The 26,562-nt window shown below is 40.5% G+C and overlaps 1 protein-coding gene across 3 annotated transcripts in view; it reads right to left on the reverse strand.

Annotated features, from left to right (window-relative positions):
* Positions 1 to 26,562, reverse strand: part of LOC124516133 (nuclear body protein SP140-like protein) — a 100,493-nt gene that overhangs the window by 46,861 nt on the left and 27,070 nt on the right. For all 3 annotated transcript variants that reach the window (XR_006962986.1, XM_047085314.1, XM_047085313.1), the window contains exons 2-8: positions 12,278 to 12,440; positions 10,801 to 10,969; positions 6,994 to 7,077; positions 4,670 to 4,732; positions 3,880 to 4,026; positions 3,340 to 3,423; positions 367 to 513 (exon numbers count right to left, since the gene is read on the reverse strand). Coding sequence is in view for 2 of the 3 variants with exons in the window: in XM_047085314.1 (XP_046941270.1) it covers positions 367 to 513; positions 3,340 to 3,423; positions 3,880 to 4,026; positions 4,670 to 4,732; positions 6,994 to 7,077; positions 10,801 to 10,969; positions 12,278 to 12,440 (857 nt within the window). In the remaining variant the exon portion in view is untranslated. The remainder of the gene's footprint in view (positions 1 to 366; positions 514 to 3,339; positions 3,424 to 3,879; positions 4,027 to 4,669; positions 4,733 to 6,993; positions 7,078 to 10,800; positions 10,970 to 12,277; positions 12,441 to 26,562) is intronic.

Consider the following 26,562-nt stretch of genomic DNA (forward strand, 5'->3'; position numbering starts at 1 on the left):
CTCTTACTTAGGCCTCTCTTTCTGGCAACGGTATCTCTTTATACCTCTCTTTGTCTTCCATCTCCTCTCATGAAAATCTTGGCTCTCTGACTTTTTTTTCCCTTTTCTTCCACATCTACCCCCATACTTTCTTCTTTTGATTTAGAAATAGTCTCCTGTACATTAATATTTAACCTAACCTTTCTGTCTTTTGGTATTTTTCCAATTACTGGGACTTTCTCCTGAAGAGCTCACTGCCTAACTGGTTCCTCACCCCTTGCCTCCATCCGAGGCCACCCGGACTGCCTCGATGGACCCTGCTGACATGTCCCAGCCCCTTGCCTGGAACTGGTGACTCACATTACACACTCGTACAGTCATACTTACCTATTATGTCAGAGGCCTGGTTACAGTTAGTCCTCGCTTGGGCTTGCTGATCAACTGTCAAGTTAAAAAATGGCTTTTCCTTCTTTATATCCACCAGATATACAGAACAGGAATTTATTTGGAGCCCATGGCCTGGTAGCTCTACTCCTGGATCAAATTGTAATAAATGAAGAATTTTCATTTGTCTCCCCCAAAGGGAGTAAACATGCTTTACTCCTATTGATAAGTCCTTCTCCCTGTAAATCCACTGCAGGGATGAAGCTTCACCCCCCACCCCTCTCCCTTCCTGCTGCTTAACTGTGTCCCTTCCTCTGTGCCTGTCTGGATTCTGGGCTTTGGAGGTTTTTTGTTTTTATTTTCTCTTCCCATCCTTTTATGAATTACTTTTTGCTCTTTTAAAAATAAGAAGTATATTGGGATACCTGGGTGGCTCAGTCAGTTAAGCATCTGATTCTTGATTTCAGCTCAGGGCATGATCTCACGGTTCATGAGTTCAAGCCCTGAATCAGGCTCTGTGCTGTCAGCTGGGGCTTCTCTCTCTCCCTCTCTCTCTCTCTACCCCTCCCTGCTCACATGCACACACTCTCTCTATAAAATAAGTAAACATAAACAAATTAAAAATTAAAATTATATTTTCTGTATAATGTACATAGATAAAGATAAGCAAATCATAAATTTTGAATCACCACAAAGTGAGCATATCTGGGTAACTATCACTTGGGTCCAGAAATAAAAGATTACTAATACCATGGAAGCCTTTTAGTGATGCCTCCCACTAATTGTCTCCATCATGTAATTCAAATTAATCACCACTTTGATTAGTAATTCCACTGATAATTAATTTTGTCAGTTCCAAAATATACATGAGTTTGTATAAATAGAATCATGCCTTTTCTCTCTCATTTGCTATTTCTCTGTCTTTCTGTCATGGGGCAGGGTGATCAATTCACATCCCTTTCACAGCATTATGTGTGTGGTAGTCATCTGTATTCACTTTGCTTTTTCACTGCTGTGTAGTATTCCATTGTAGAAATAACCCATTAAAAATAAAACCATAAAAATGAATTTGTGCCATTTCAAGATTTTAGTTATTATGAATATTACTGACCTTATATGTGTTTCTTTTAGTTGTTTTGAACAGTGTGAATTTCTGTTGGTTTCTGCTGAGGAATGCAATTGCTGAGTCACAGGCTATGTGTATTTTCAACTTTGAAAGAGTATACCAAACTATTTTCCAAAAGCATGTGTAAAGGCAGAGATATAATTGAGAGAGCTAGGAAAATTCAAGTAAAGAAATGGAATTTGGTGTGGTGGGAACTTGGTGGAAGGGAGAATGAGGGGGGAATATGCAACTGCATGGGAAGTATCCTTCAATACTCCATACCAAGCTGTGTTGACCTCATGCTGAGGGCCACAAGAAGGCACTGAGTTTAAATAGCAAAGACATATGAACTGGTTTGCATTTTTGATATGCCCATTGAGCTGAAGTGTGCAGAATGGATCTGAGGGGAGCAAGATAAGGAGGAGGCCAGCAGGAGAGTTCCTCTGTTTGAAGTGAGAAGTGATAGGAATCTGGACTAGAGTGAGCATCCTGGAGATGGAGAGAAATGAGCAAGTTGGACATATTTTAAAGTTGGAATTGACAGAAGTGGCAAATAAAGTCACAGTTGTTTTAATCCACTGAATTTGGGGACTGTTTGTTACACAGCAGTAGATAACTGATACTGCCTCCAAATAGAGAGAGCTTTCAGATCTTTGAATACAAAAATTTAGGCACTTGAAGGGATGAATCTAGAAAGCAGGTCTGGACTGGAGATGTGTGTGTAGGAATCCTTAGATCACAGATGGTGACTGAATCCATGGAGAAATGAAATGCCTGGGTAGATGCTTATTTTTATCTGAGGGGGTTAGAAGGCCATTTTGGTCATTGCAGACACCTTACCCTTCTCAACGGTCTTAGAAAGGGCCCTTTGTGCTTTCTTTCCAGTGACTGACTCTTCAAATTGGACAATGTCTTGATTTGTCTTCTGTCTCATCATTTGGTCCACTCTTCACCAGTTTTTCATTTATGGTCCATTAACTCATCCTCTACGTAGTTCTCTCTATGCCTCCTCCCATTTTCTCTATTTACTGGTATTCATTTCTTTCTGTATATTTCTCTATCATGCTCTTTTTTTCAACATTTTTTTATCACTGTCTCCCAGGGCCCAGCAGTGTCTAGGATGGGGCAGGGGAGGTTGTGAGGGCACAAGAAACCAAGAGTAAGATTTTCTTTACATGTGCCCCAGGGCCTCGCTGCCTCCCCCGAAAACTGGTCCTGCTGTCCTCCACCTGATTTTTCAGTGTATCCATTCTCTGTTACATTTTCTACTTTCTCCTATTCTTCGTTTCTTAATTATTAAAGTGCCTCTTCTATATTGATTTTTTCTTTCTATTCATCTTCCTCATCTCAAGCATTCCAATGATCATCAAAGTTCTCCCCCTGTGCCACTGTCCCCTGCTCCAAGTCCTTCCATCTGTCACTTCTTTCCTACAAGTCCTTCACTGGGGCTTCCGTTCTCACAAACTGACCAGCAGCATCACGCATGGCTTCCATGTTTCTGCTACAACTTCTGAAAAGCAAGTTGCAAATTACTCCTTTTCATCAACTCCACAAAGTGGTACTGTTTGGATTCCATGCCAATTTATCTAAAACCTATGTAGCTCATGTACTTTGCCACCAGTGTTCCATGGTTCACTTTTTCATATTTTCTCTCCTCACATCCTCTCTTCAGGGACACTCCCTCCATTAAAGACCTGAGCTCTGTTTCCTGCTTGCTTGCTTACTTAAAAGTAGTCAGAGGCTGTGCACAAGGCTGTGGGTCTTGGATAGGGCCAGAGAGGTGGTTGGTAGAAAGAGAAAAGAAGAAAGCTTTTTTTCTCATGGAAAAACAAGGATAGAATTAGAATATTGGTAGGAAAAGTAACAATTACTTTCTTCATCACAGGGCAATGTGCTGGGTGTCTCTTCTCTTGTATCTCCATTATTCACGTGGATAGGTGCTTGTTCACAGGACTCTGAGGATAAAATAGACCACAGCTGAGGCCTGACAGAGAGACCTTATTCTGCCCATTTCCATTTTGCATCTCACCTGACTTCTCTTTTCTTCTCATGTTTCTACTACAGCTTGTCTGCATATATTGCCACCTTCACCTCATGAAAGTGTCTGTGCTTTAGTGATTCTGTGGCCAGTCTCTCCCTGACTTCTTTTGACTTTTCTTTCTGTCTCTCTTTCCCGATTAGGTACTGCAGAATTTCATCCTTTGTCTCTTTGTTAGTCCTTCCTAACTTTTCTTCCTCCAGGTCTCTCCCATCAATATATTAGCCTCCACTACTGCCCCCTCTGTGTCTGCATGAGTTTCCCTTCTTTGTTAATAGATATTTCCTTGGGTTGTGCAAGACTCCATTCTCTGCCACCAGCAAGGACTCCTTGGCCTCTCTATGCTCATGCAAACCCAGGCAATCAGTCTTACCTGCTGGCTCAGACTCTTGGGCACACTCTTTATTTGCTTCTTGGCTTTCTAGTGCATCATTTTTGTCACTCGTATCTTTTCTGTTTGCATTTATCTGTTCTGTTTCACAGAGGTTCTCCGAGAGTCCATTTTCAGATAGGGTTGTACCTAAACCATGTTTTGATTCATAGATGTTTTATTCTCCTCTATATCAATCAGGGCCCAACAGGAAAATACAAATCGCTCTAGCTTTTACAGCAGAGGGAATTTAATCCAGGGGGTTGGTTATGCAGTTGAAGGAACAGCTAAGAAGTCCAAATAAAAGAATGCAGGAACCGGAAGAATATTTAACAGTAAGCTGTGGGAGGGCCAGAGGGTGAGCCCAGAGGCCAGGATCAATGGGTGGATAGAAGCTGGTCCCTGGCTGGCATGCTTGGTGGGAAGTGGTATCATGGGCGAGATGCAGCCGTTGCCAGAATTATGGACAGATCCGACTTCTCCCTTGTTCCTACTCTCCAATCTCTTGTTAGTGCCCCATGCCGGGAACTCAACAGGAAGCCAGCAACAAAAGGAGCTGGCAAGTAAGTCCACAGGGGACAGTGTCCAGAGATAGAGGGCAGAGCAGAGCAGCAGAAGGTAAGGAATGAATTCCAGGGCAAACACCCCAGGACTTCCTTGGAGAAATTGCAGAAGGAAAGATGGACATTCTGGGTAATCAGCGATACAAAGAAGCAGCCCCCACCCTTCTAGCACATTCCAGAATGGAACGAGAACAGCAAGGGATCACAGAATACAGTCAACAGGAACAGACCGTTGTAAGATGAGGACCGTGGGCACGACCAGGTCAGGCTTCGATATGAGTTTTCACCAGTTCCTAAGGGGAAGAAATTGAAAGTTTCTTTCAGAAACTGAAGTATGGTCTGTGCTGTTCTTCCCCAATCCCCTTTTTTATAAAGTAGGAGGTGAAGATCCCCTCCAGGTATCAATACAGAGGCCATGTGGGCTTGGCAAATCCCACACAACTCTTGTAGTCAGACCCCAGTTGGCAGAGTGGAGGACGAGGGTCGCCCGCATCCCAGGCTACGAGGGCCTCGTTCAAGCCATCTCACTGCGTGTCCTACACGAGGTACTTAAGTAACTGGAGATGGTTGATCCTGACTCTCGTGGCCACAGTGATGCCACCTCCGCTTCCAGAGCTGCCCTGACCAGCAGACTTACCTGGGTTCTTACAAAGTTCTGGGGCTTTGTCCCTACCTCCTCTCCCTCCACACCCTCCCTTTCCACATCTGTTCAGTCTATCTCGTTGGCCTGTTCATGAGGATTCTGGGTCTGATTCTCCCATTTTTGGTATTTTTTTTTTCTGTATCTTTCTCTGCATATATTTCCCAATTTTTGTCTCATGCTTCTGTCTTTTTCATTAGATTACTGGAATGGCAGTACAGGGTTATTAATGCAGGCTCTGTCACAGCCAAAAGGTAGAAACAACCGTCACTGACTGAGGAATGAATAAGCAAAATGTTATATAGCCATACAAGGGAACACTAACCACTAATAAAAAGGAATGAAGGACTGATTCATGCTACAACATGGATGAACCTTGAAAACATCACACTGAGTGAAAGAAGCCAGACACAAAGTCCATGTTTGTTTGATTCCATTTACATGAAATGTCTGGAAGAGGTAAATCCAAAGAGACAGAAACTGGATTAGTGGTTGCCAGAGGCTCGGGAAGAGGGGCATAGGGAGTGACACGGAGCTTCCTTCTAAGGTGACCCAAATATGTTGGAAGTAGATAAACGTAGTAGCTGCACAACATTCTGAATGCACTAAATATCACTAAACTGTATACTTTAAAATGGTTAATTCTCGGGGCGCCTGGGTGGCTCGGTCGGTTGAGCGTCCGACTTCGGCTCAGGTCATGATCTCAAGGTTCATGAGTTCAAGCCCCGCGTCGGGCTCTGTGCTGACAGCTCGGAGCCTGGAGCCTGCTTCCGATTCTGTGTCTCCCTCTCTCTCTGCCCCTCCCCCGCTCATGCTCCGTCTCTCTCTCTCTCTCTCTCTCTCTGTCAAAAATAAACATTAAAAAGAAAAAATTTAAATAAAATAAAATAAAATGGTTAATTCTATGTTATGTGAATTTTACTTCCATCAACACACACACACACACACACACACACACACACACACACACACAGGCTCTGGGTTCAAAATGCCTGGGTTCATCCTTGCTCATCTGATTCCAGGCTAACTGCCCACAGGGTCTGCAAAATGAGCACATAAGCAAGGCTAACCTCCAGTGGCAGCCTGAGCACTGTCAGGCTACAAACCTACAACGGTCAGAGCAAATGTTTAATCAGTGAGGTGTTAGTAACATGGGTATTTCGGGGCACCTGGGTGGCTCAGTCAGTTGTGTCTGACTCTTGATTTTGGCTCAGATCATGATCATTGTTTGTGAGATCGAGCCCTGTGCTGGGCTTTGTGCTGATAGCACAGGGACTGCTTGGGATTCTCTCTCTTCTCTCTGCCCACACCCTCCTCTTCCCGTGCACTTTCTCTCTCAAAATGAATAAACAAGCTTTAAAAAAAAAATAACATGGTTATTTCGATTCTTTTAACCCTTTCTTCCCTGTTTTCATTTCCCTTCCTTCTCTCCCTCAAAGTGCCCACATCCTCCCCTCCACCTCTGTACCACTTCCTCTTTTCTGTGACTGGCATTCTCTGAATAGCATCTTGAACAACATCCCCCACATTGAAATTGGTCCCATCTGCCATCATTTAATATTGACCATGGGCCCAGTTCTTAGCCCTTCACAGCTTTACACTGATCTTCTCCTATAGGGGCCTTTCTAAATCACAATTACTTCCTGGTAGTTAATCTGCTTAAATCTGGTTTTACTGACACACTGGGTTTCTGTCCCTTCATCTTGGTTATTGGGCCAATAGTTTCTTGTCATAGCTACTCCTCCAGGATTTTTCCTCTGGTTAGATGCTCACACAAATACCGCTCCTTGCCTTCTCCTTGGTCCTTAACATTTCTTTCCTGATTCCCCAAATCCACTCAGGACTGGGGCCTGAGTTCCCTTTCTCCTTTTCTTCTTTGCAGATGAGAATCGGTATTTATCAGGTTACAATCACCTTGTTCAAGGCTCAGTTGGATATTAGGACTGTTCACCGCCTCTTCTCCATCACTTTCTTGGTAACTAAGTTTTTCTTGGATTGCTGAAGAGAGGGAGACAGAGAAGGCAATTAGGGATCCCCATCAGAGACCAGGAACAATACCTCAATATTGCACAGTTACCAGCTCCCATCCCCCAAGCTCAGTGTCTCTGATCCTCTTTGTAAAATTCCCCCATCATCCCTGGGATAGAAAAGAGAACTCCCAGCAAGAGAATCTATGTTTCTCACACAGAAAGGAGCTCCTCCAATATAAGGATAAAGGAAAACATCATGATCCTATTATTAGCCTTGTAAAAGAATTTGTGGATGGCCAGGAAATGTATGTATCAAAATAAGTAAAAGGACTGAAATGTGTTTCTGAACTGTTCAAACTGAAAGGAAGAAACAGGGATTTCCTTGGGAGATGAGCTAAGCTCCTAGAGAGATCCCTGGGTATGAAAGAGAAAGCCCAGCTACTTTAAAGATGCTGCTAGACAAGAGGAGGGTTGGGGTAGGGAGGGTGAGGGCTTCCCAAAGACACAAAGCAGGGGACACCAGGAGGAACGAGACAGACCTCCCAGGGGCCCAGGTCCCGGGAACAAAGGACACTCCGCAGCTCTGAGCAGACTGCAGTGCTGGAGGACGACCTCAGACGCCTTCCCCGTGGGCTCCGGAGGCTGGGACACCAGCCCAGCGCCCCTGCCTGCAGGTGACCCAGCACACGTGGGAGGAAGGAAATGAACCAGGAAGCCTGGTGGGGAGGCCTGTCTGTGGGGAGTCCAGAGAGGAGGGGGCGCCAGGGAGGAGGGGACCCGCTGCCTCAGGGCTGATGACGGGAGCTCCTCCTGGGGCGGTGCCAGTGGGGGTGAGTTCCACTGGACGGTGGGAGCCACGGGTGCTTCGTCATCCCAGGACGTGGCCTCAGATCCTGGGAAAACCAGGTGGAAGATAAGAGAGAACAAAGGGAAAGGTGAAGGGGGCTTGTGCGTGGAGGGTCCCATGGGGGGCTCAGGGGCCTCTGAGCACCAGATGAAGGTGGGAATTGGGGCGCAGGAGAGGGTGCCGCACTCGGGCCACAGCCCCCCGAATCTTGGCTTTGGGTCGCTGACCGACAGCTCCCGGGGACGACAGGGTCCGGGAGGTGACAACTGCCACCTCCGCAGGGACAGGTGGGCAGCAGCGAGTGTAGGTGCGTGTCACCCCAGCTCGGGGAGCCCTGGAACCTAACACGTGTGATGTGGACAGTGAACCTGGAAGGGGGGGGGGGTCCCTGCAGTCCACGGAGAGGATCAGAGCCCCTGAGATGTAGGCAGTTGACATGTAACCACCATTCCCTTTGTTCCCATGGCCCAGGGCATCCTGGTTGCAAATGTAATATTGACTTGAAATTTCTGATTAGGTATTTAATTTCCTTTATTCCATTTCTAACTGTACTGACTTGCTGTAGAAATTTTGTTCTCAGATAAGGTTACTGGTGACACAAATCAACAAAGCACATGCTTTTTAATTTTTTCCTTGCTTATAAAACTGTTGATAGCTCTTTATTGCCTATTAATAAACTTCTAATTTCTTAGCTTTTTCTTTCTTTGAAGAAAATCTTCTTCAAACTTATCTCTCACAAATCAGGTCCACAGTCTGCTTCTCACTCTCTGAGACAAATCAAATTTGTCTTTGTTTTTTTTTTTTTTTTTTTAATTTTTTTTAATGTTTATTTATTTTTGAGACAGAGAGAGACAGAGCATGAATGGGGGAGGGTCAGAGAGAGGGAGACACAGAATCTGAAACAGGCTCCAGGCTCTGAGCTGTCAGCACAGAGCCCGACACGGGGCTCAAACTCACGGACCGCAAGATCATGACCTGAGCCGAAGTCGGATGTTTAACCGACTGAGTCACCCAGGGGCCCCATCAAATTTGTCTTTGTTTTGAAGACACGCTGGACCCTTGGACACTCCATGCCTGATCCCATAATGCCAGCCCTCCTCAGGACATGTGAGCCTTCTTCTTATGATGTGTCTCTCCCTTATTTGGAGAACTCCACTGACACTAAACTCTGTTGAAATAAAAGGTTTTCTAGGCAAGTAAAAAAATTATACATACACACACACAAGCATTCTCTTAACTCTTGCAGGCCTTAAAATAAATGAAAATAAAATCATTTAAAAAATAAAATAAAAAATCATGCTTTCCCAGGAAAAAAATCGAGAATCAAACCTTTAGTTTTGTAGAACATCTGGCAGAGCATTGTTTTTGTGATTATTTGAATAATGTTTGTTTCACCCCGAAAGACTTAATAAAACCAATTCTCAAAAAAAAAAAAAAAAATTAAAAAAAAAAAAGGGGCGCCTGGGTGGCGCAGTCGGTTAAGCGTCTGACTTCAGCCAGGTCACGATCTCGCGGTCCGTGAGTTCGAGCCCCGCGTCGGGCTCTGGGCTGATGGCTCAGAGCCTGGAGCCTGTTTCCGATTCTGTGTCTCCCTCTCTCTCTGTCCCTCCCCCGTTCATGCTCTGTCTCTCTCTGTCCCAAAAATAAATAAATGTTGAAAAAAAAAATTTTTTTTTTAAATAAAAAAATAAAAAAAAAAAAAACCAATTCTCCAAGACACCTGGGTAGCTCAGTCAGTTGACAGTCCAACTTCGGCTCAGGTCGTGATATCACGGTTTGTGAGTTTAAGCCCTGCATCAGGCTCTGTGCTGACAGCTCAGAGCCTGGAGCCTGCTTCCGATTCTGTGTCTCCTCTCTCTTCACCCCTCCTCTGCTCTCTCTCTCTCTCTCAAAAATAAATAAACATTAAAAAAATTAAACAACAACAACAATTCTCCTTCTTTAAGGGTAAATTTAACCTTGGGTTAATTTTCTGGCTCGTTACTCTGGAAACCTAATCAAGGTGGCCTCTCTCCTGTGTTATTAGGCCAACATCAGCTTACTTAAAACCTAGTGTAGGGGCACCTGGGTGGCTCAGTCGGTTAAGCATCTGATTTCTGCTCAGGTCATGATCTCACAGTTCATGAGTTCAAGCCCCACATCAGGCTCTGTGCTGACAGCTCAGAGCCTGGAGCCTGCTTTGGATTCTGTGTCTCCCTCTCTCTCTACCCCTCCCCTACTTGCAGTCTGTGTAGCTCTCTCAAAAATAAAATAAGCATTAAAAATTTTTTTTAAAAAGCCCTCGTTTAGCCCTAGTTTAGGGTTAAAAATGACTGTAAAGTGCATGTGGATTGGGAGGGATTATCTGGACACTACAAAGCACACTCTGGTCTTCCTTCAGTGTGGTGACTCTTTTAACTCTCCTTGTCCCTTGTGAGGTCCCTGAAACTTGCAACTACAGCACTGTTACCTGAGATATTGATACCCATGGGCATGGTGCTGCTAAGCCAGGGTGGGTCCTTTATCCACAGCTAAGCTGACAGTTGAGTTGGGTAGTAGTCAACTTGGTGGACTGCAGTGTGGACCACTGCAAGGAGTCCCACAGAAGAGGAGCAACTGCTATTGGCCTGTTGGGATGCTGTATTTCCTGTAATGTGTCCTTCTAAGTCAATCTGATGCCATTTGCCTCTGGTTATCCTGTGAGTCTAAAGGCCTAGTTAAGCAGACCTCCAGGTGGGTGTTGTACCATAGCCATTATACCATAAGCTTTAAGAAGGCTCATAATTTGTGTTTTCTTATATCCTCACTGCCCGGCACTGTATGTAGCAAATTGTAGTGGCTCAATATACACCTGTCCAAAAAAAAAAAAAAAAGAAAAAAAGAAAAAATATAAAACATCAAAAGGTAGATAATAAGCCTAATTACCATTTTCGAAGCTCTTATAAATGTGATCTAAATCAGGGTATTCTTGCATGTTGACCTCGCTGAACAATGCTTCTAGAAGTGGCAGGTCAAATGTCTTCTCCAGCTCATTTAGAACGTTATACACCACTCTTTGTACAGGGACCAGGTTTCTACAAGAATCTTGACAATCCTTAAAAAAATATTGAATAGAGAAAATATAAATACAGACTTCCAAGTTACAGAAGAGCCCCCAGAAAGTGATTTTATGGGTAATGTATTCCAGGTTCCCTCCATAGGTACCTTCTCATATAAAGTTTTAGAATTTCTACATATTTGTATGTAACTCCTTCCTCCTTAAAAATATTCACTTGTAAAACTGATCTCCTCACCGTCATTTACATTAGATGTGAGAGCACCTATGAAGAGTAACAGTTTCAAAGTTAAATAATATGTAGCCCTTTAAGAACCTGGCCAGATGTTTTAGGACTACATGTTTAGGAATGATGAGCAGCTGTCCTGTTACGTGCACAATCCTTGCCTTTTCCCCAGGACTGACTTGGCCTTAAAGAGCTCAAGGAAAGCAGGTGACAGTTCTCCCCTTTTGTGAACGTGGCTGTAGAGAAAGCATATTCATAGGGCAAAGAGAAGACTTGCATTGGGGCACCTGGGGGCTCAGTCAGTTAAGTGTCCAACTCTTGATTTTGGCTCAGGTCATGATCTCACGGTTCATGAGATCGAGCCCCTAGTCAGGCTGTGTGCTGACAGTGAGAAGCCTGCTTGGGATTCTCTCTCGCCCTCTCTCTTTGCCCCTCCTCCGCTTGTGCTTGTTCTCTCACTCTCTCAAAATCAATAAATAAACATTAAAAAAGGAAGACTTGCATCTCTGTATCTCCATTAATGCCTACTACTAAAATTCACCCAAATTCCAAGACTCCAGAGGTACCATTAAAAAAAAGAGAAAAAGAAAAAAAGGAAAAGAACCCTAATAACTGAAAACTGCTGGAGAAAGAATAACAATCATCAATTCCCACATTTTGTCCTAACAGGACACCAGTTTCCTGTAGGCTTTAATGTTTTCAGATCTAAGGACTCAAACTGATGTCCACTGAAATGTGTTAATTATTATTCTATTAAATTAACTCATTTACGTTACACAGCAATTCATTAAAATTACCTTTAATTCTTAGTTTATGCTATATTCTATGCATTCCTACAAGGCATTACGCATCTCTGGAGAACTCCTGGTTCAGATCCAAGTCCAGTGGGCACCACGGAGCTCCAGTCCCTAAGTGAGAAGCAGGGCTGCCTCTGGTGATGACTGATTCTCCTTTCACTTTTTGCCTTATAGGAAACACTTACAACAATACTTGGAAAGGCCTCCCACTCATAGGAGACTCCTCAGTCAGCCAGTTGTGCTTGATGTTTGCGTCCAGGGTATCAAAATACAATTTCATTTGGGGCCAGTTTACCATATCGTGACATAACATACGTCACTTACTTCATACATTTTATTGGTGATGAGTTCACGGTCACGGAGGCATTCAAGGAAAGGAAATGTCTTTTTTATTGCATTTGAAATCTCCACCTTGTGTCTTTTGAAGTGTTTGAATACAGTCTCATAGATGAGTCTGTCATCGACGCTCTGGTCTTCTGCAGACACCCTAGGAAGGAAGGATACCGTATGAAAACGGTCATCGAGATTTCCAAGATGCTTGTGGTGGCTGTAAGATTTATATATAAAGGATAAGCTGTGAAAAACTAACGTATATAAGTTAAGTGGTCCCGGGTAGAGACAGAATACATGGAATTAAAGCAATAAGCAAAGATATTATGAAGAAAGCATGAGGGTTAAGAAAGACTGAAATAAAAGAAAAAAAAAAAGAAAGACTTAAATGCAGGATTGAAAAAGTCTGTTCCAGTCTGTCTGGATCAAAGCCATTGTAAAGATATCTTCACATATCTGAAATATTTTTGTAATTAAAAAAATTAAATTTAAACAAAATTGAGTTATAGTGAACAGAGGAATGAAAAGCAATGGAATAAACCACACTCAAATAAAACCGTTTTGAAAAAAAAAGAAAGCAATGGACTAAAAATCTAACCTTGAAAATACTTCCTAACTAACAACTAAGAGAAAAATAATATCAGAAAGAAAAAACAAGCTGTCCCCTTTTTGATGTAGAGCTGTTAAGAGAAATGCCATCCTGCTAATATTATAAAACTAGTTTATAAAGGATAGGATGTGGTTAATAATGATATGACACAGTATAAATTGATAATTTCACAAGAATATCAAACATTTCTCCTGGGACATCTGCCCTGCTTTGTGTTAATATAAATCTGTCTGTGCTAGTGAATCTTTTCAGGCACCTGAATTTCAGAAATCACTGATGTTTCCTGTGAAATTAATTTTAAACTGGAGTCTGTAATTCCAGTTGTTAGTTGATCATTTTATTGCTCTGATAATAATGTTTTAATCAACATCTTGTATCATGAAGACTCAGAAGCTTTCTTTGTCAAACCAGAAGAGAATCATTGCCACTTCCCAGTACTTAGCGTGCCTCAGGGAATAATGATGTCACATTATTGTGAAACATCCCTGAAAAAACAAGTTTCAGTTCAAAGACTGCAGGTTGAAAAGAAGCATGTGTCTTGTCTTTTATTAAAAACCCTGCTAAAAATGATAATAAAGAAATTGGATTCACACTGGCAAGGAGAATCGCTGGGCAATGAGAACAAGAGAGATTTCCATCAAAATCCGTAGACAAAAGTGGGCAGAGGGGTGCTAATTGCTGTTGTAGGTGAAGGATGCTCCCAGAGGTCAGAAAAACAACTGGTTTGCCCTGAAGAACCCTGAAGAGGCAGTGGAGATCACAAGGGATGGTGCTGGAAACTTACGTGTTAATTTAAAAACGGCAAATAGAACAGTGTACGTCTAACCTCTCCACCTACAAGCTGACCCCCTGGATCAAAGGGGGTCAGCTTTGCACCCTCTCAAAGGCAAACATTGCTGACCTCTCTATCACCATGTGCGAATTTAGCCTGTTACCGGATTTCACGTACATGGAATAATCATACATCATGTATGCTCTGTGCCTGACATTTGCTCGTTACCCATGCTGTTGGATGAATAGAAGTCTGTTCCTTTCTGTTGTTGAAGGTATTCCATTGTGTGGACCTATCACAATCTGCTTATTCATTTTCCTGTTGATGGTTATTTAGATTGATTCCAGTTTGAGACTTGTGTGAAGAAAGCTGCTGTTCTTGTAGGCATCTTTTTACGGCATGATGCTTTCGTTTCTCTTGTGTAAATAACTAGGAGTGGGGCATGGTGTGAATATGCTTAGCTGTTTTAGAATCTGCCAAACTGTTTTTTAGAGCCTATTAGATACAGTTTTCCTAACTTAAGCCACTCTCATGTGTATGATGTGGTATCTTAGATAGTTTTAATTTGTATTACTTTAATGATGTTGAGCACACTTTCACACGTTCATTGGCAATTATGCATCTTGTTTTCTAAGGTGTCTGTTCAAGTCTTTGACCGATTTCTATTGTTGGGTTATCTTTGACTACTTACTGATGTGTAGCAGCTTGTCTTATATTATGGAAAGAATTGTTTTGTTTGATTTATGTATTATGAACATTTTCTCCCAGTCTGTGATTTGCTTAACCATGTGTTTTGATGAGGAGAAATTTTTTTTTTCAATATATGAAATTTATTGTCAAATTGGTTTCCATACAACACCCAGTGCTCATCCCAAAAGGTGCCCTCCTCGATACCCATCACCCACCCTCCCCTCCCTCCCACCCCCCATCAACTCTCAGTTTGTTCTCAGTTTTTAACAGTCTCCTATGCTTTGGCTCGATGAGGAGAAATTTTTAATTTTGATGAAGCCAAATCCATCACTTTTTTTCTGTGGTAAAAACCTTAAGGTACTAAGAAATCTTTGCCTATCACAAGTTAATGAAAATATTCACAAAGCAACTTACAATGTAGGCATGGGCCTATTTCTGGACTTCTTATTCTGCACCACTGATCTATTTGTCTATCCTTATGCCAACAGCATATTGGCTTGCACAGTGTAGCTTATAGAAAATCTTGAAGCCAATTCGGGAAAAATTGTCTTGAGTTTTCTAGGTCTTTTGGCTTTCTATATATCTCTTAAAATCATTTTGTCAATTTCTACAAGAAAAGCCTTTTGGATTTTTATAGGGTTTGCTTTGAACCTATAGATAAATTTGGTAACAACTGATACCTTAATGATATTGAACTACAATCTATTAACACTGTATAGCTCTCCATTTATTTGGTTTTCCTTAATTTTGTCTAGAAATGTTTATAGTTTTCATAAAGAAGTCATATACATCTCTCATTAAATTTACTCTTAACTAAGAATGGTATTGCTTTTTTAAAACTGGCATTGCTTTAAATGGTATTGCTTTTTAAATTGCTTGTTATAATTGTATGGGAATAAACTAATTTTCAAAAACGTTAACCACGTATTTATAAGCCCGCTGAATTCTTGTATTCTAATAATGTGTTTATATATTTCTTTTGGATTTTATAGAAAATAAAGAATCAAGTAAAACCCCTTTACTTTTTTTCCCCCAACAATTATTTCTTTTTCTTTCTTATTGTAATGGTTAGGAGTTTAGACACAATGTTGAAGAAAAGTGGGGAGAATGGACTACCTTGTCTTGTTTCCAATCTTAAAAAAGAAAAGCACTTAGGGGGCACCTGGGTGGCTCAGTCGGTTAAGCATCGACTTTGGCTCAGGTTGTGATCTCGCAGTTCGTGAGTTTAAGCCCCACATCAGGCTCCGTGCTGACAGCTCAGAGCCTGGAGCTTGCTTCGGATTCTGTGACTCCCTCTCTCTCTGCCACCCGCCCCCCACACTCATGCTCTGTCTCTCAAAAAAATAAACGTTAAAAAAAATTAAAGAAAACAAGTGCGACTGATATATTAATAGAAAAGATAAGATGGGCTCATATAAAATGCTAACTTAAAACCAGACAAGGTAGAAAAAGAAGGAAAAAAGAAACAAAGCAAATGTAATGAATAAAGAACAATAATGTAGATGGTAGATATTAATAAATATGTAAATAAGTATTTTCAGTATGAATGGTGTAAATGTTCTAATTCAAAGCAGAGATTGTTGGTGCAGGAGCTAAGATGGTAACATAGTAGGAGAACCCTAGGCTCATCTTGTCCCTTGAACACAACTAGATAACAAATCATTCTGAAAACCCAAGAAGTCAGCCTGAGGGCTGACAGAACAAACTGAACAAGTAGAGGGAGAGAAGAGGCCACAGTGAAGAAGGTAGGAAGTGTGGAGACATGGTTTGGGGGAGAAAGGGACGGTGGGATGCTGCAGAGGGGAGAAAGCCCTGGTTGCAAAGAAAGGTGAGAGAGGAGCACACAGAGATATGCACAAGGAGAATACTTCCTCAGAACCGTTGGCTGGGGAAATGAGAGGGGCTGATTTTAGTGAGTTCTTGCAACCAATGGGGCTTGAAGTGAACTCCAGTGAGTTTTAAAGGTCTTTGGGCACGGCTGGGATAGAGCCTTGAGAGGACTGCCCTGCTCCTGGAAAAGAGGCAGGGAAACAATACCGGACAGACAGCACAACTTGAGGATCACCCGGGCACACAGTGGGGAGATTATTCACCCTCCTTGGGGCACATCCCTGAGAGAAGGCATTCACAGAGACACCTCTCCATGGGACAAAGTTGCCCACAGGTATCATTTCCATCCGCCACCCCACCACGCCCTTCAGCACAAGCACAGAACCACCTGACCCGGGCAGCTCAATGCCAACACTGGCTGCCTAGCCATCCTGCTCCAAGTCCCACACCCCTGCACTCCAAGAAGGTGTGACTGCCCTTCTTGGCCAAACCTCCTTCAGTCCCAGTGTGGTAACACCTTACCCCAGAAGACCAGTGTAGGCTCCCACCAGAGCACTTCCCCAAAGTTTGGAGTTTTAAAAGTCAGCAGGGTTGGCTGGGATAGAGCCCTGAGGGAAATGTGCTGCTCCAGGAGAGAATGCAGGCAAGCAACCCAGTGGCAGACAGCATGAAAACAGTGAAAAATGCCTGGAATGCACAGGGGGAGAATATTCACTCTTCTGGGAGTGCTTTCCTGAGAGCAGCAAACATGGAGACCCCTCTCTGGGGAAAAAGCAGTTGGCTGATGCCATTTCCCTCCCCTGCACCTCAGCCTCAACACAGAACCACCTTTTAGTAAACAGCACAGCACTGACACGGGCTGCCTAGTCTGCTTACATCAGATCGCACACCCCTGCGTTATGTTCATATTGCCCTTCTCGGTCAAGTTTGCCTCAGTCCCAGCGTGGCAGGGCCCTTCCCCAGAAGACCAGCAGAAACCCCTGCCCACACCACATCTCCTGACCAGACTGTTCTGCAAGGCTTCAGTTCTAGTGTAAGTAGCATCAGGTCCCATTTAACAAGCAGACCAGACCATGCCTCGTTAAAACTTGCCATGACTTGACCAAGAACCAAACACTGCCCATTGCAGGCAAGGAGAGCCTCTGCAGATGCCTGGCCTGAAGGATACAGCAGCCAAAACACAACAGCAGAGTGCACGCAGCACATACCAGAAACACTTCCTGAAGCACCAGGCCCTGGATACCACATGACCTCTTTTTCATAAAGCCATTACTCGCAGAAGCAGGAAACATAAGCAGCTTTTCTAACACAGAGAAGAAGACAGAGATGACAAGATGTCAAGATGGAGGAATTAATCCCAAATGAAATAAGATCAGGTCTCAGCCAGAGATCTAATCAAAACAGATATAAGTAATATACCTGACAGAGAATTTAAAGCAACAATCATCAGGATACTCACTGGGCTTAAGAAAAGCATGGAAGACATCAGGGAGAACCTCATTGGGTGATGGGCGTTGAGGAGGGCACCTGTTGGGATGAGCACTGGGTGTTGTATGGAAACCAATTTGACAATAAATTTCATATTAAAAAAAAAGAAACAGTTAAAAAATAATCAGTCAGAAATAAAGAATGCAGTAACTGAGATTCAAAACAGACTGGATGCAGTGGCCACAAGGATGGAAGAAGCAGAGGAATGAATAAGTAATATAGAAGATAAAATAATGGAAAATAATAAAGCTGAACAAAAGAGAGAGAAGAATTATGGAACACAAGAATAGACTTAGGGAACTCAGTGACTCCATCAAACATAATAACATCATATCATGGAATCCCAGAATAAGAAGAGAGAAAAGGGGGCAGAAAATTTATTTCAGGAGATAATAGCATAAAACTAACCTAATCTGGGAAGGAAAGAGACATCCAGATCCAGGAGGCACAGAGAACTCTCATCAAAATGAACAAAAGCAGATCAAGACAAAAGAGGTCACTAACTTACAAGGGAAGACCCATAAGTCTAGCTGCAGATCTCTCCATAGAAACTTGGCAAGCCAGAAGGGAGTGGCATGATATATTCAATGTGCTGAACGGGGAAAGTCTACAGCCAAGAAAACTCTATCCAGCAAGGCTATCATTCTGAATAGAAAAAGATATAAAGAGTTTCCCAGACAAACGAAACTAAAGGAGTTTGTGACCACTAAACCAGCCCTGCAAGAAATTTTAAGAGGGACTCTCTGAGGGGAGAAAAGATGAAACAAAACAAAAAAGACTAAAAGCAACAAAGACTGGAAAGGACTAGAGAATATCACCAGAAACTCCAACTCTACAGGCAACACAGTGGCAATAAATTCATATCTTTCAGTACTCACTCTAAATGTCAATGGACTAAATGCTCTAACCAAAAGACATAGGGTAACAGAATGGAAAATAAAACAAGATCTATCTATATTCTGTTTACAAGAGACCCATTTTAGACCTAAAGACACCTTCAGAAAGTAAGGGGATGGAGAAACATCTATTATGCTAATGGTCACTGAACGAAAACCAGAGTAGCCATACTTATATCAGACAATCTAGACTTTAAAATAAAGACTGTAAGAAGAGAATGAAGAAGGGCACTATATCATAATTAAGGGGTCTATCCACACGAAGATCTAACAATTGTAAACATTTATGCCCCCAACCTGATATAACCCAAATATATAAATCAATTAATCACAAACATAAAGAAACTCATTGAAAATGATACCATAATAGTAGGGGACGTCAACACCCCACTTACAACAGTGAACAGATCACCTAAGCAGAAAATCAACACAGAAACAATGGCTTTGAATGACACACTGGATCGGGTGGACTTAACAGATATAATCAGAACATTTCATCCTAAAGCAGAATACACACTCTTCTCGAGTGCATATGGAACATTATCCAGAATAGATCACATACTGGGACACAAATCAGCCCTGAGCAAGTACCAAAAAGATTGAGCTCATACCATGCATATTTTCAGACCACAATATTATGAAACTCGAAGTCAACCGCAAGAAAAAATTTTGAAAGACAACAAATACTTGGAGACTAAACAACATCCTATTAAAGAATAAACGGGTTAACCAAGAAGTTAAAGACGAAATTAAATAGTACACGGAAGCCAATGAAAATGATAATACCACAGTCCCAAACCTCTGGGATGCAGCAAAGGCTGTCATTAAGAGGGAAGTATATAGCAATCCAGGCCTTCCTAAAAAAAAGAAGAAAGGTCTCAGATACACAACCTAACTTTACACCTTAAAGAGCTGAAAAAAGAACAGCAAATAAAATCCAAAACCAGCAGAAGACAGGAAATAATAAAGATTAGAGCAGAAATCAATGCTACCGAAATTAAAAAACCTAAACAGTAAAACAGATCAATGAAACAAGGAGCTGGTTCTTTGAAAGAATTAACAAAATTGATAAACCCCTAGCCAGTTTTATCAAAAAGAAAAAGACCCAAATAAATAAAATTAATAATTAAAGAGGAGAGATCACAACCAACACTGCAGAAATGCAAACAATAATAAGAGAATATTATGAGCAACTGTATACCAATAAATTGGCAATCTGGAAGAAATGGAAAAATTCCTAGAAACATATAAACTACCAAACTGAAACAGGAAGAAATAGAAAATTTGAACAGACCCATAATCATCAAAGAAATATTCTTAGTAATCAAAAATATCCCAAAAAACAAGAGTCTAGGGCTGGAGGCTTTCCAGGGGAATTCTATCAAACATTTAAAGAAGAGTTAATACTTATTCTTTTGAAGCTGTTCCAAAAAATGGAAATGGAAGGAAAACTTCCAAACTTATTCTATGAGGCCAGCTTACCTTGATTCCAAAACCAAACAAAGACCCCACTAACAAGGAGAAGTATATACCAATTTCCCTGATGAACATGGATGTAAAAATTCTCAACAAGATACTGACCAAATGGATCCAACAATACATTTAAAAAATTATTCACCACGATCAAGTGGGATTTATACCTGGGATGCAGGGCTGGCTTCAATATCTGCAAATCAATCAGTGTGATACATCATATTAATATAAGAAAGGACAAAAACCACATAATCCTCTCAATAGATGTAGAGAAAGCATTTGACAAAATACAGCATCCTTTCTTGATAAAAACTGTCAAGAAAGTAGGGATAGAAGGATCATACCTCAAGATCATAAAAGCCATGTACAAAAGACCCACTGCTAATATCATCACAATGGGGAAAAACTGAGAGCTTTCCCTCTAAGGTCAGGAACTCAACAGGGAGGTCCACTCTTGCCACTGTTATTCAACACAGTATTAGAAGTCCTAGCCTCAGCAATCAGACAACACAAAGAAATAAAAGTCATCTAAACTGTCAAGGAGGAAGACAAACCTTCACTTTTTGCAGATGACATGATACTCTATATAGAAAACCCAAAAGATTTCACAAAAAAAAAACCCTGCTAGAACTGATCCATGAATTCAGCAAAGCTGCAGGATATAAAATCAACACACAGAAATAGGTTGCATTTCTATACACTAATAATGAAGCAGCAGAAAGAGAAATGAAGGAATTGATTCCACTTACAATTGTACTAAAAACCATAAAATACCTGGGAATAAACCTAACCAAAGAGGTGAAAAATCTATACACTGAAAATTATAGCTTATGAAGGAAGTTGAAGAAGACACACACACAAAATAAAGGAAAAATATTCCATGCTCATGGATTGGGATAACCAATATGGTTAAAATGTCAACACTTCCCAAAGCAATCTACATATTCAATGTAATCCCTATCAAAATAACACAAGCATTCTTCACAGAGCTAGAACAAACAATCCTAAAATGTGTATGGAACCAGAAAAGACCCCGAATAGCCAAACCAATCCTGAAAAAGAAAACCAAAGCTGGAGGCATCACCATTCCAGAATTCAGTATGTATTACAAAGCTATAATCATCAAGACAGTATGGTACTGGCACAAAAACAGACACTTAGATCACTAGAACAGAGTAGAGAGCCCAGAAATGGACCCACAAACATATGGCCAACTTTGTGGCCATATGACAAAGCAGGAAAGAATATCCAATGGAATGAAGACAGTCTGTTCAGCAAATGGTGCTGGGAAAACTGGACAGCGACATGCAGAAAAATAAACCTGGACCACTTTCTTACACCATACACAAAAATAAACTCAGAATGGATGAAAGATCTAAATGTAAGACAGGAAGCCATCAAAATCCTCGAGGAGAAAGCAGGAAAAAAACTCTTTGACTTCAGCTGTAGCAACTTCTTACTTACCACATCTCTGGAGGCAAGGAAAACAAAAGCAAAAATGAACTATTGGGACCTCATCAAAATAAAAATCTTCTGCACAGTGAAGGAAGCAATCAGCGAAAGTAAAAGGCAACCAAAGGAATGGGAGAATATATTTGCAAATGACATATCCGATAAAGGGTTAGTATCCAAAATCTATAAAGAACATATCAAACTCAACACCCAAAAAACAAATAATCCAGTGAAGAAATGGGCAAAAGATATGAACAGACACTTCTCCAAAGAAGACATCCAGATGGCCAAGTGACACATGAAAAAATGCTCAACATCACTCATCATCAGGGGCATACAAATCAAAACCACAATGAGATACCACCTCATACTTGTCAGAATGGTTGAAATTAACAACTCAGGCAATACTAGATGTTGGCGAGGATGCAGAGAAAGAGGATCTCTTTTGCACTGATGGTGGGAACGCAAGCTGGTGCAGCCACTCTGGAAAAAAGTATGGCGGTTCCTCAGAAAGTTAAATATAGAACTACCCTATGACCCAGCAATTGCACTACTAGGTATTTATCCAAATGATACAGGTGTGCTGTTTCGAAGGGGCACATGCACCCCAATGTTTATAGAAGTGTTATGGACAATAGTCAAAGTATGGAAAGAGCCCAAATGTCCATTGGCAGATGAATGGGTAAAGAAGATGTGGTATACAGATACAATGGAGTATTACTTGGCAATCAAAAAGAGTGAAATCTTGACATTTGCAACAACATGGATAGAACTAGAGTGTATTATGCTAAATGAAATTAGTGAGTCAGAGAAAGACAAATATCATACGACTTCACTCATTTGTGGAATTTAAGATACAAAACAGGTGAACATAAGGGACGAGAAGCAAAAATAATATAAAAACAGTGAAGGGTATAAAACATAAGAGACTCTTAAATATTGAGAACTAAGGGCTGCTGGAGGGGATGTGGGTGGGGGGGGATGGGCTAAATGGGCAAGGGGCATTAAGGAAGACACTTATTGGGATGTGCACTGGGTGTTATATGTAGGGGATGAATCACTGGATTCTACTCCTGAAATTGTTATTGCACTATATGCTAGCAAACTTGTATATACACTTAAAAAAATAAATTAATCGATTAAAAAAAATCACTCTGAATGTAAATGGACTAAATGCTCTATAAAAAACAAAACAAGACCCATCTATATGCTGCCTATAGAAGATTCATGTTAGACCTAACAACACCTGCAGATTGAAAGTGAGGAGATGGAGAAACATTTATCATGCAAATTGAAGTCAAAAGAAGGCCGGAGTAGCAATACTTAATCAGAAAAATTAGATTTTAAACCGAAGACTGTAACAATAGATGAAGAAGGGCACTATATCATAATAAAGGGGACCATCCAAAAAGAAAATTTAATGATTGTAAATATTTATGCCCCGAACATGAAACAATACAAATATATAAAACAATTAATAACAATCATAAAGGAATTCATTTATAATAATAATACAATAACAGTAGGGCACTTTACCCCCCTTTCATCAATGGACAGATCATGTAAGCAGAAAATCAATAAGGAAACAATGGCTTTAATGACAATGGACCAGATGGACTTAACACATATATAGTAAAACGTTGGATTGCGAGTAACTTGTTCTGTGAGTATTCCACAAGACGAGCAAATGTTTCTAATAAATTTTCACTTGATAAACAAGCAATGGCCTGCAATATGAGTAGTACATGGTGCTGAACATCACGTGATCACAACTGAGCCAATGGTTCTTCTCTCTCTCTCTGAGGGCTCGTGGGTGATCGTCTCCCATACTCAGATGCTCAGTCTCAGGCCACAGTGTTTGGCAGAAATCAGTGATTTTTCAGAATGTTGGAAGGTGCCCACAACTGGCACTAGTATCAGTTTTTGTCACTTCAAAGCACGTATGGACAGTCCTTTGCTTTTCCATATAAGAGTAAGCTCAGGAATGATTTACTTCATTCTAGGTCAGGCTGCCTGTGGACGTAGACCCTTTCCTCTGCTGCCTTATTGCCAGTTACATTAAATATGGTATATGACAAGAATTTATTAATACTTTACTGCAGTCAACATCCATGAGAGCATATAAATGGCCCCCATGCAGAAAAAGATTCTACTGAACAAATAGCAGTGATTCCGTTAGTGATAATGAAAGTCATCCTACACAAACCCTCTTCTCTCCTGTTTCCTCACACCAGCCACAAAGATTTTCAAACGTAAGTGCAGGTTAATTTATTTTCCTTTATATTCTGTATTTTCTTTATTATTTTGTATTATATTAAAGTGTTGTATCACTTTATATGAATTTTTGTTTTTGTTTTGGCTGCAGCAACTTTTTACTCAACATGTCTCTGGAAGCAAGGGAAACGAAAGCAAAAATGAACTATTGAGACCTCATCAAAATAAAAAGCTTCTACACAGCGAAGGAAACAATCAACAAAAGTAAAAGGCAACTGACAGGATGGGAGAAGGTATTTGCAAATGAAATATCAGATAAAGGGTTAGTATCCAAAATCTATAAAGAATTTCTCAAACTCAACACCCAAAAAACAAATAATCCAGTGAAGAAAGGGGCAAAAGACATGAATAGACACTCCTCCAAAGAAGACATACAGATGGCCAACTGACACATAAAAAAAAATGCTCAACATCACTCATCATCAGGGAAATATAAATCGAAACCACAATGAGATACCACCTCACACCTATCAGAATGGCTAACATTAAAAACTCAGGCAATAACAGGCTATTGGCAAGGATGCGGAGAAAGAGGATCTCTTTTGCATTGTTGGTGGGAATGCAAACTGGTGCAGCCACTCTGGAAAACAGTGTGGAAGTTCCTCAAAAAATTAAAAATACTATCCCTACGACCCAGCAATTGCACTACTAGGTATTTATCCAAGGGATACAGGTATGCTGTTTTGAAGGGACACATGCACCCCAATGTTCATAGCAGCACTATCAACAATAGCCAAAGAATGGAAAGAGGCCAAATGTCCATCGATGGATGAATGGATAAAGAAGATGTGGTATATATATACAATGGAGTATTACTTGGCAATCAAAAAGAATGAAATCTTGCCATTTGCGACTATGTGGATGGAACTGGAGGGTATTATGCTAAGTGATATTAGTCAGTCAGAGAAAGACAAAAATCATATGACTTCACTCATATGAGGACTTTAAGAGACAAAACAGATGAACATAAGGGAAGGCAAGCAAAAATAATATAAAAACAGGGAAGGGACAAAACATAAGAGACTCTTAAATATGGAGAACAAACAGAGGGTTATTGGAGGGTTTATTGGGGGGGGTGGGCTAAATTGGTAAGCAGCATTAAGAAATCTACTCCAGAAATCATTGTTGCACTATATGCTAACTTGGATGTAAATTTAAAAAATAAATTAAATTAAATGGTAAAAAAGAAGAAGAAGAAGAAAAGAAACAGACTCTTAACTATAGAGAACAAACTGATGGTTACTGGAGGGGGGTGGGCAGAGGGATGGGTTAAATAGGCAATGTGTATTAAGGAGGGCACTTGTGTTGAGCGCGGGGTGTAGGTGATGAATCACTAAATTCTACACCTGAAACTAATATTACACTGTATGTTACCTAACTGGAAATTAATTAACAACTTGGAAAGAAAAAAAAAAAAAGCAGAGATTGTCAAAGTGACTGCAAAAACAAGACCCAACCCAGAAAAACCAGTATTGTCACCCAGAAAAACCCATAAATAAAGGACTCAGGTTCAGAATGGAGAAAGAGATACCATGCTAACACTAATGAAACAAACAAACAAACAAAAAAGATGGAGTAGTCACATTATTTCCATACAAAAAAACTTCGGAATAAGAAAAATTATCAAGGAGAAAGAGAGCATTTCATATGATAAAGGGGTCAGTTTTCCAAGAAGACATAACAATCCTTAACATATATCTCCCTAAACACAAAACATCAAATTATGGAAGCTAAAAGTTGATAAAATGATAATAGAAATAGACAAATCTGTTACTACAGTTGGATACATGAAAAGCCCTTTTTTAGTAATTAATAGATCAAGCAGATAGAAAAGCAATAAGAATATAATTGACCTAAACATCTTTGCCAAACAATTTGATCTATTTGACATTTTTATAATACTGCATCCAACAACAGCAGAATTGCTGCTGTTGTTGGAGTATGAAAATATACATACTCCTCAAAATCACACAGAATAACAACCCTTACCAAGACAGAGCACACAGTGGGCCATAAAACATATCTTAAAAAGTTGAAAAGAATAAAAATCATAAAGTATTTTCTCAGACAACACAGGAATTAAACTACAAATCAATAACAGAAAGAGCTAGAAAATACCCAATACTTGGAGATTTAAAGATACACTTCTAAATAATGCCTGGATCAAAGAAATCTCAAGAAAAATTTAGAGATATTTTGAACTAAATAAAAATGAACAGACAACTCACCAAAATTTGTGGGATGCAAAAAAAGCTATGATTAGAGAGAAATGCATTCCATTAAATGCATATATTAGAAGACAAGAAAGATTCAAAATTAATAATCTAAGTTTCTCCACTTAGAAAACTGGAAAAGAAAGAGCAATTTAAACCTAAAGCAGAAGTAAGGCAGCAAAAATTAGAGCAGAAATCAATGAAATTGAAAATAGGAAATAACAGAAAATTCCACCAAACCTAAAGCTAGTTTTTGGAAATGATCTAGAAATTGATAACCTTCTACCTAGGCTAACCAAGAAAAAAAGAGAGAGAAAGAAAAGACAAAATATCAAAGTGAAAGTAGGATCACACAATTGATTCCATGGATGCGAAAAAGATAACAAAGGAATACTATAAATAAAGGTATCTCCACAATTTGATAAGTCAAATAAAATGAACAAAATCCTAGAAAAACAGAAACCCACAAAACTCACACAAAGAGAGGTAATTTGAATAGACCTATGTTCACTTTTTAAAAAATTGAGTCAGTAATTAATAACTTTGAAAAAGGTAAGCACTAGGTTCAGGTATTTTTGCTA

This window comes from Lynx rufus, unplaced genomic scaffold (assembly GCF_022079265.1).
Source record: "Lynx rufus isolate CCGP_SWC_20201006 ecotype Redwood Valley unplaced genomic scaffold, mLynRuf1.p SCAF_2, whole genome shotgun sequence".
Taxonomy (NCBI): Eukaryota; Metazoa; Chordata; class Mammalia; order Carnivora; family Felidae; genus Lynx; species Lynx rufus.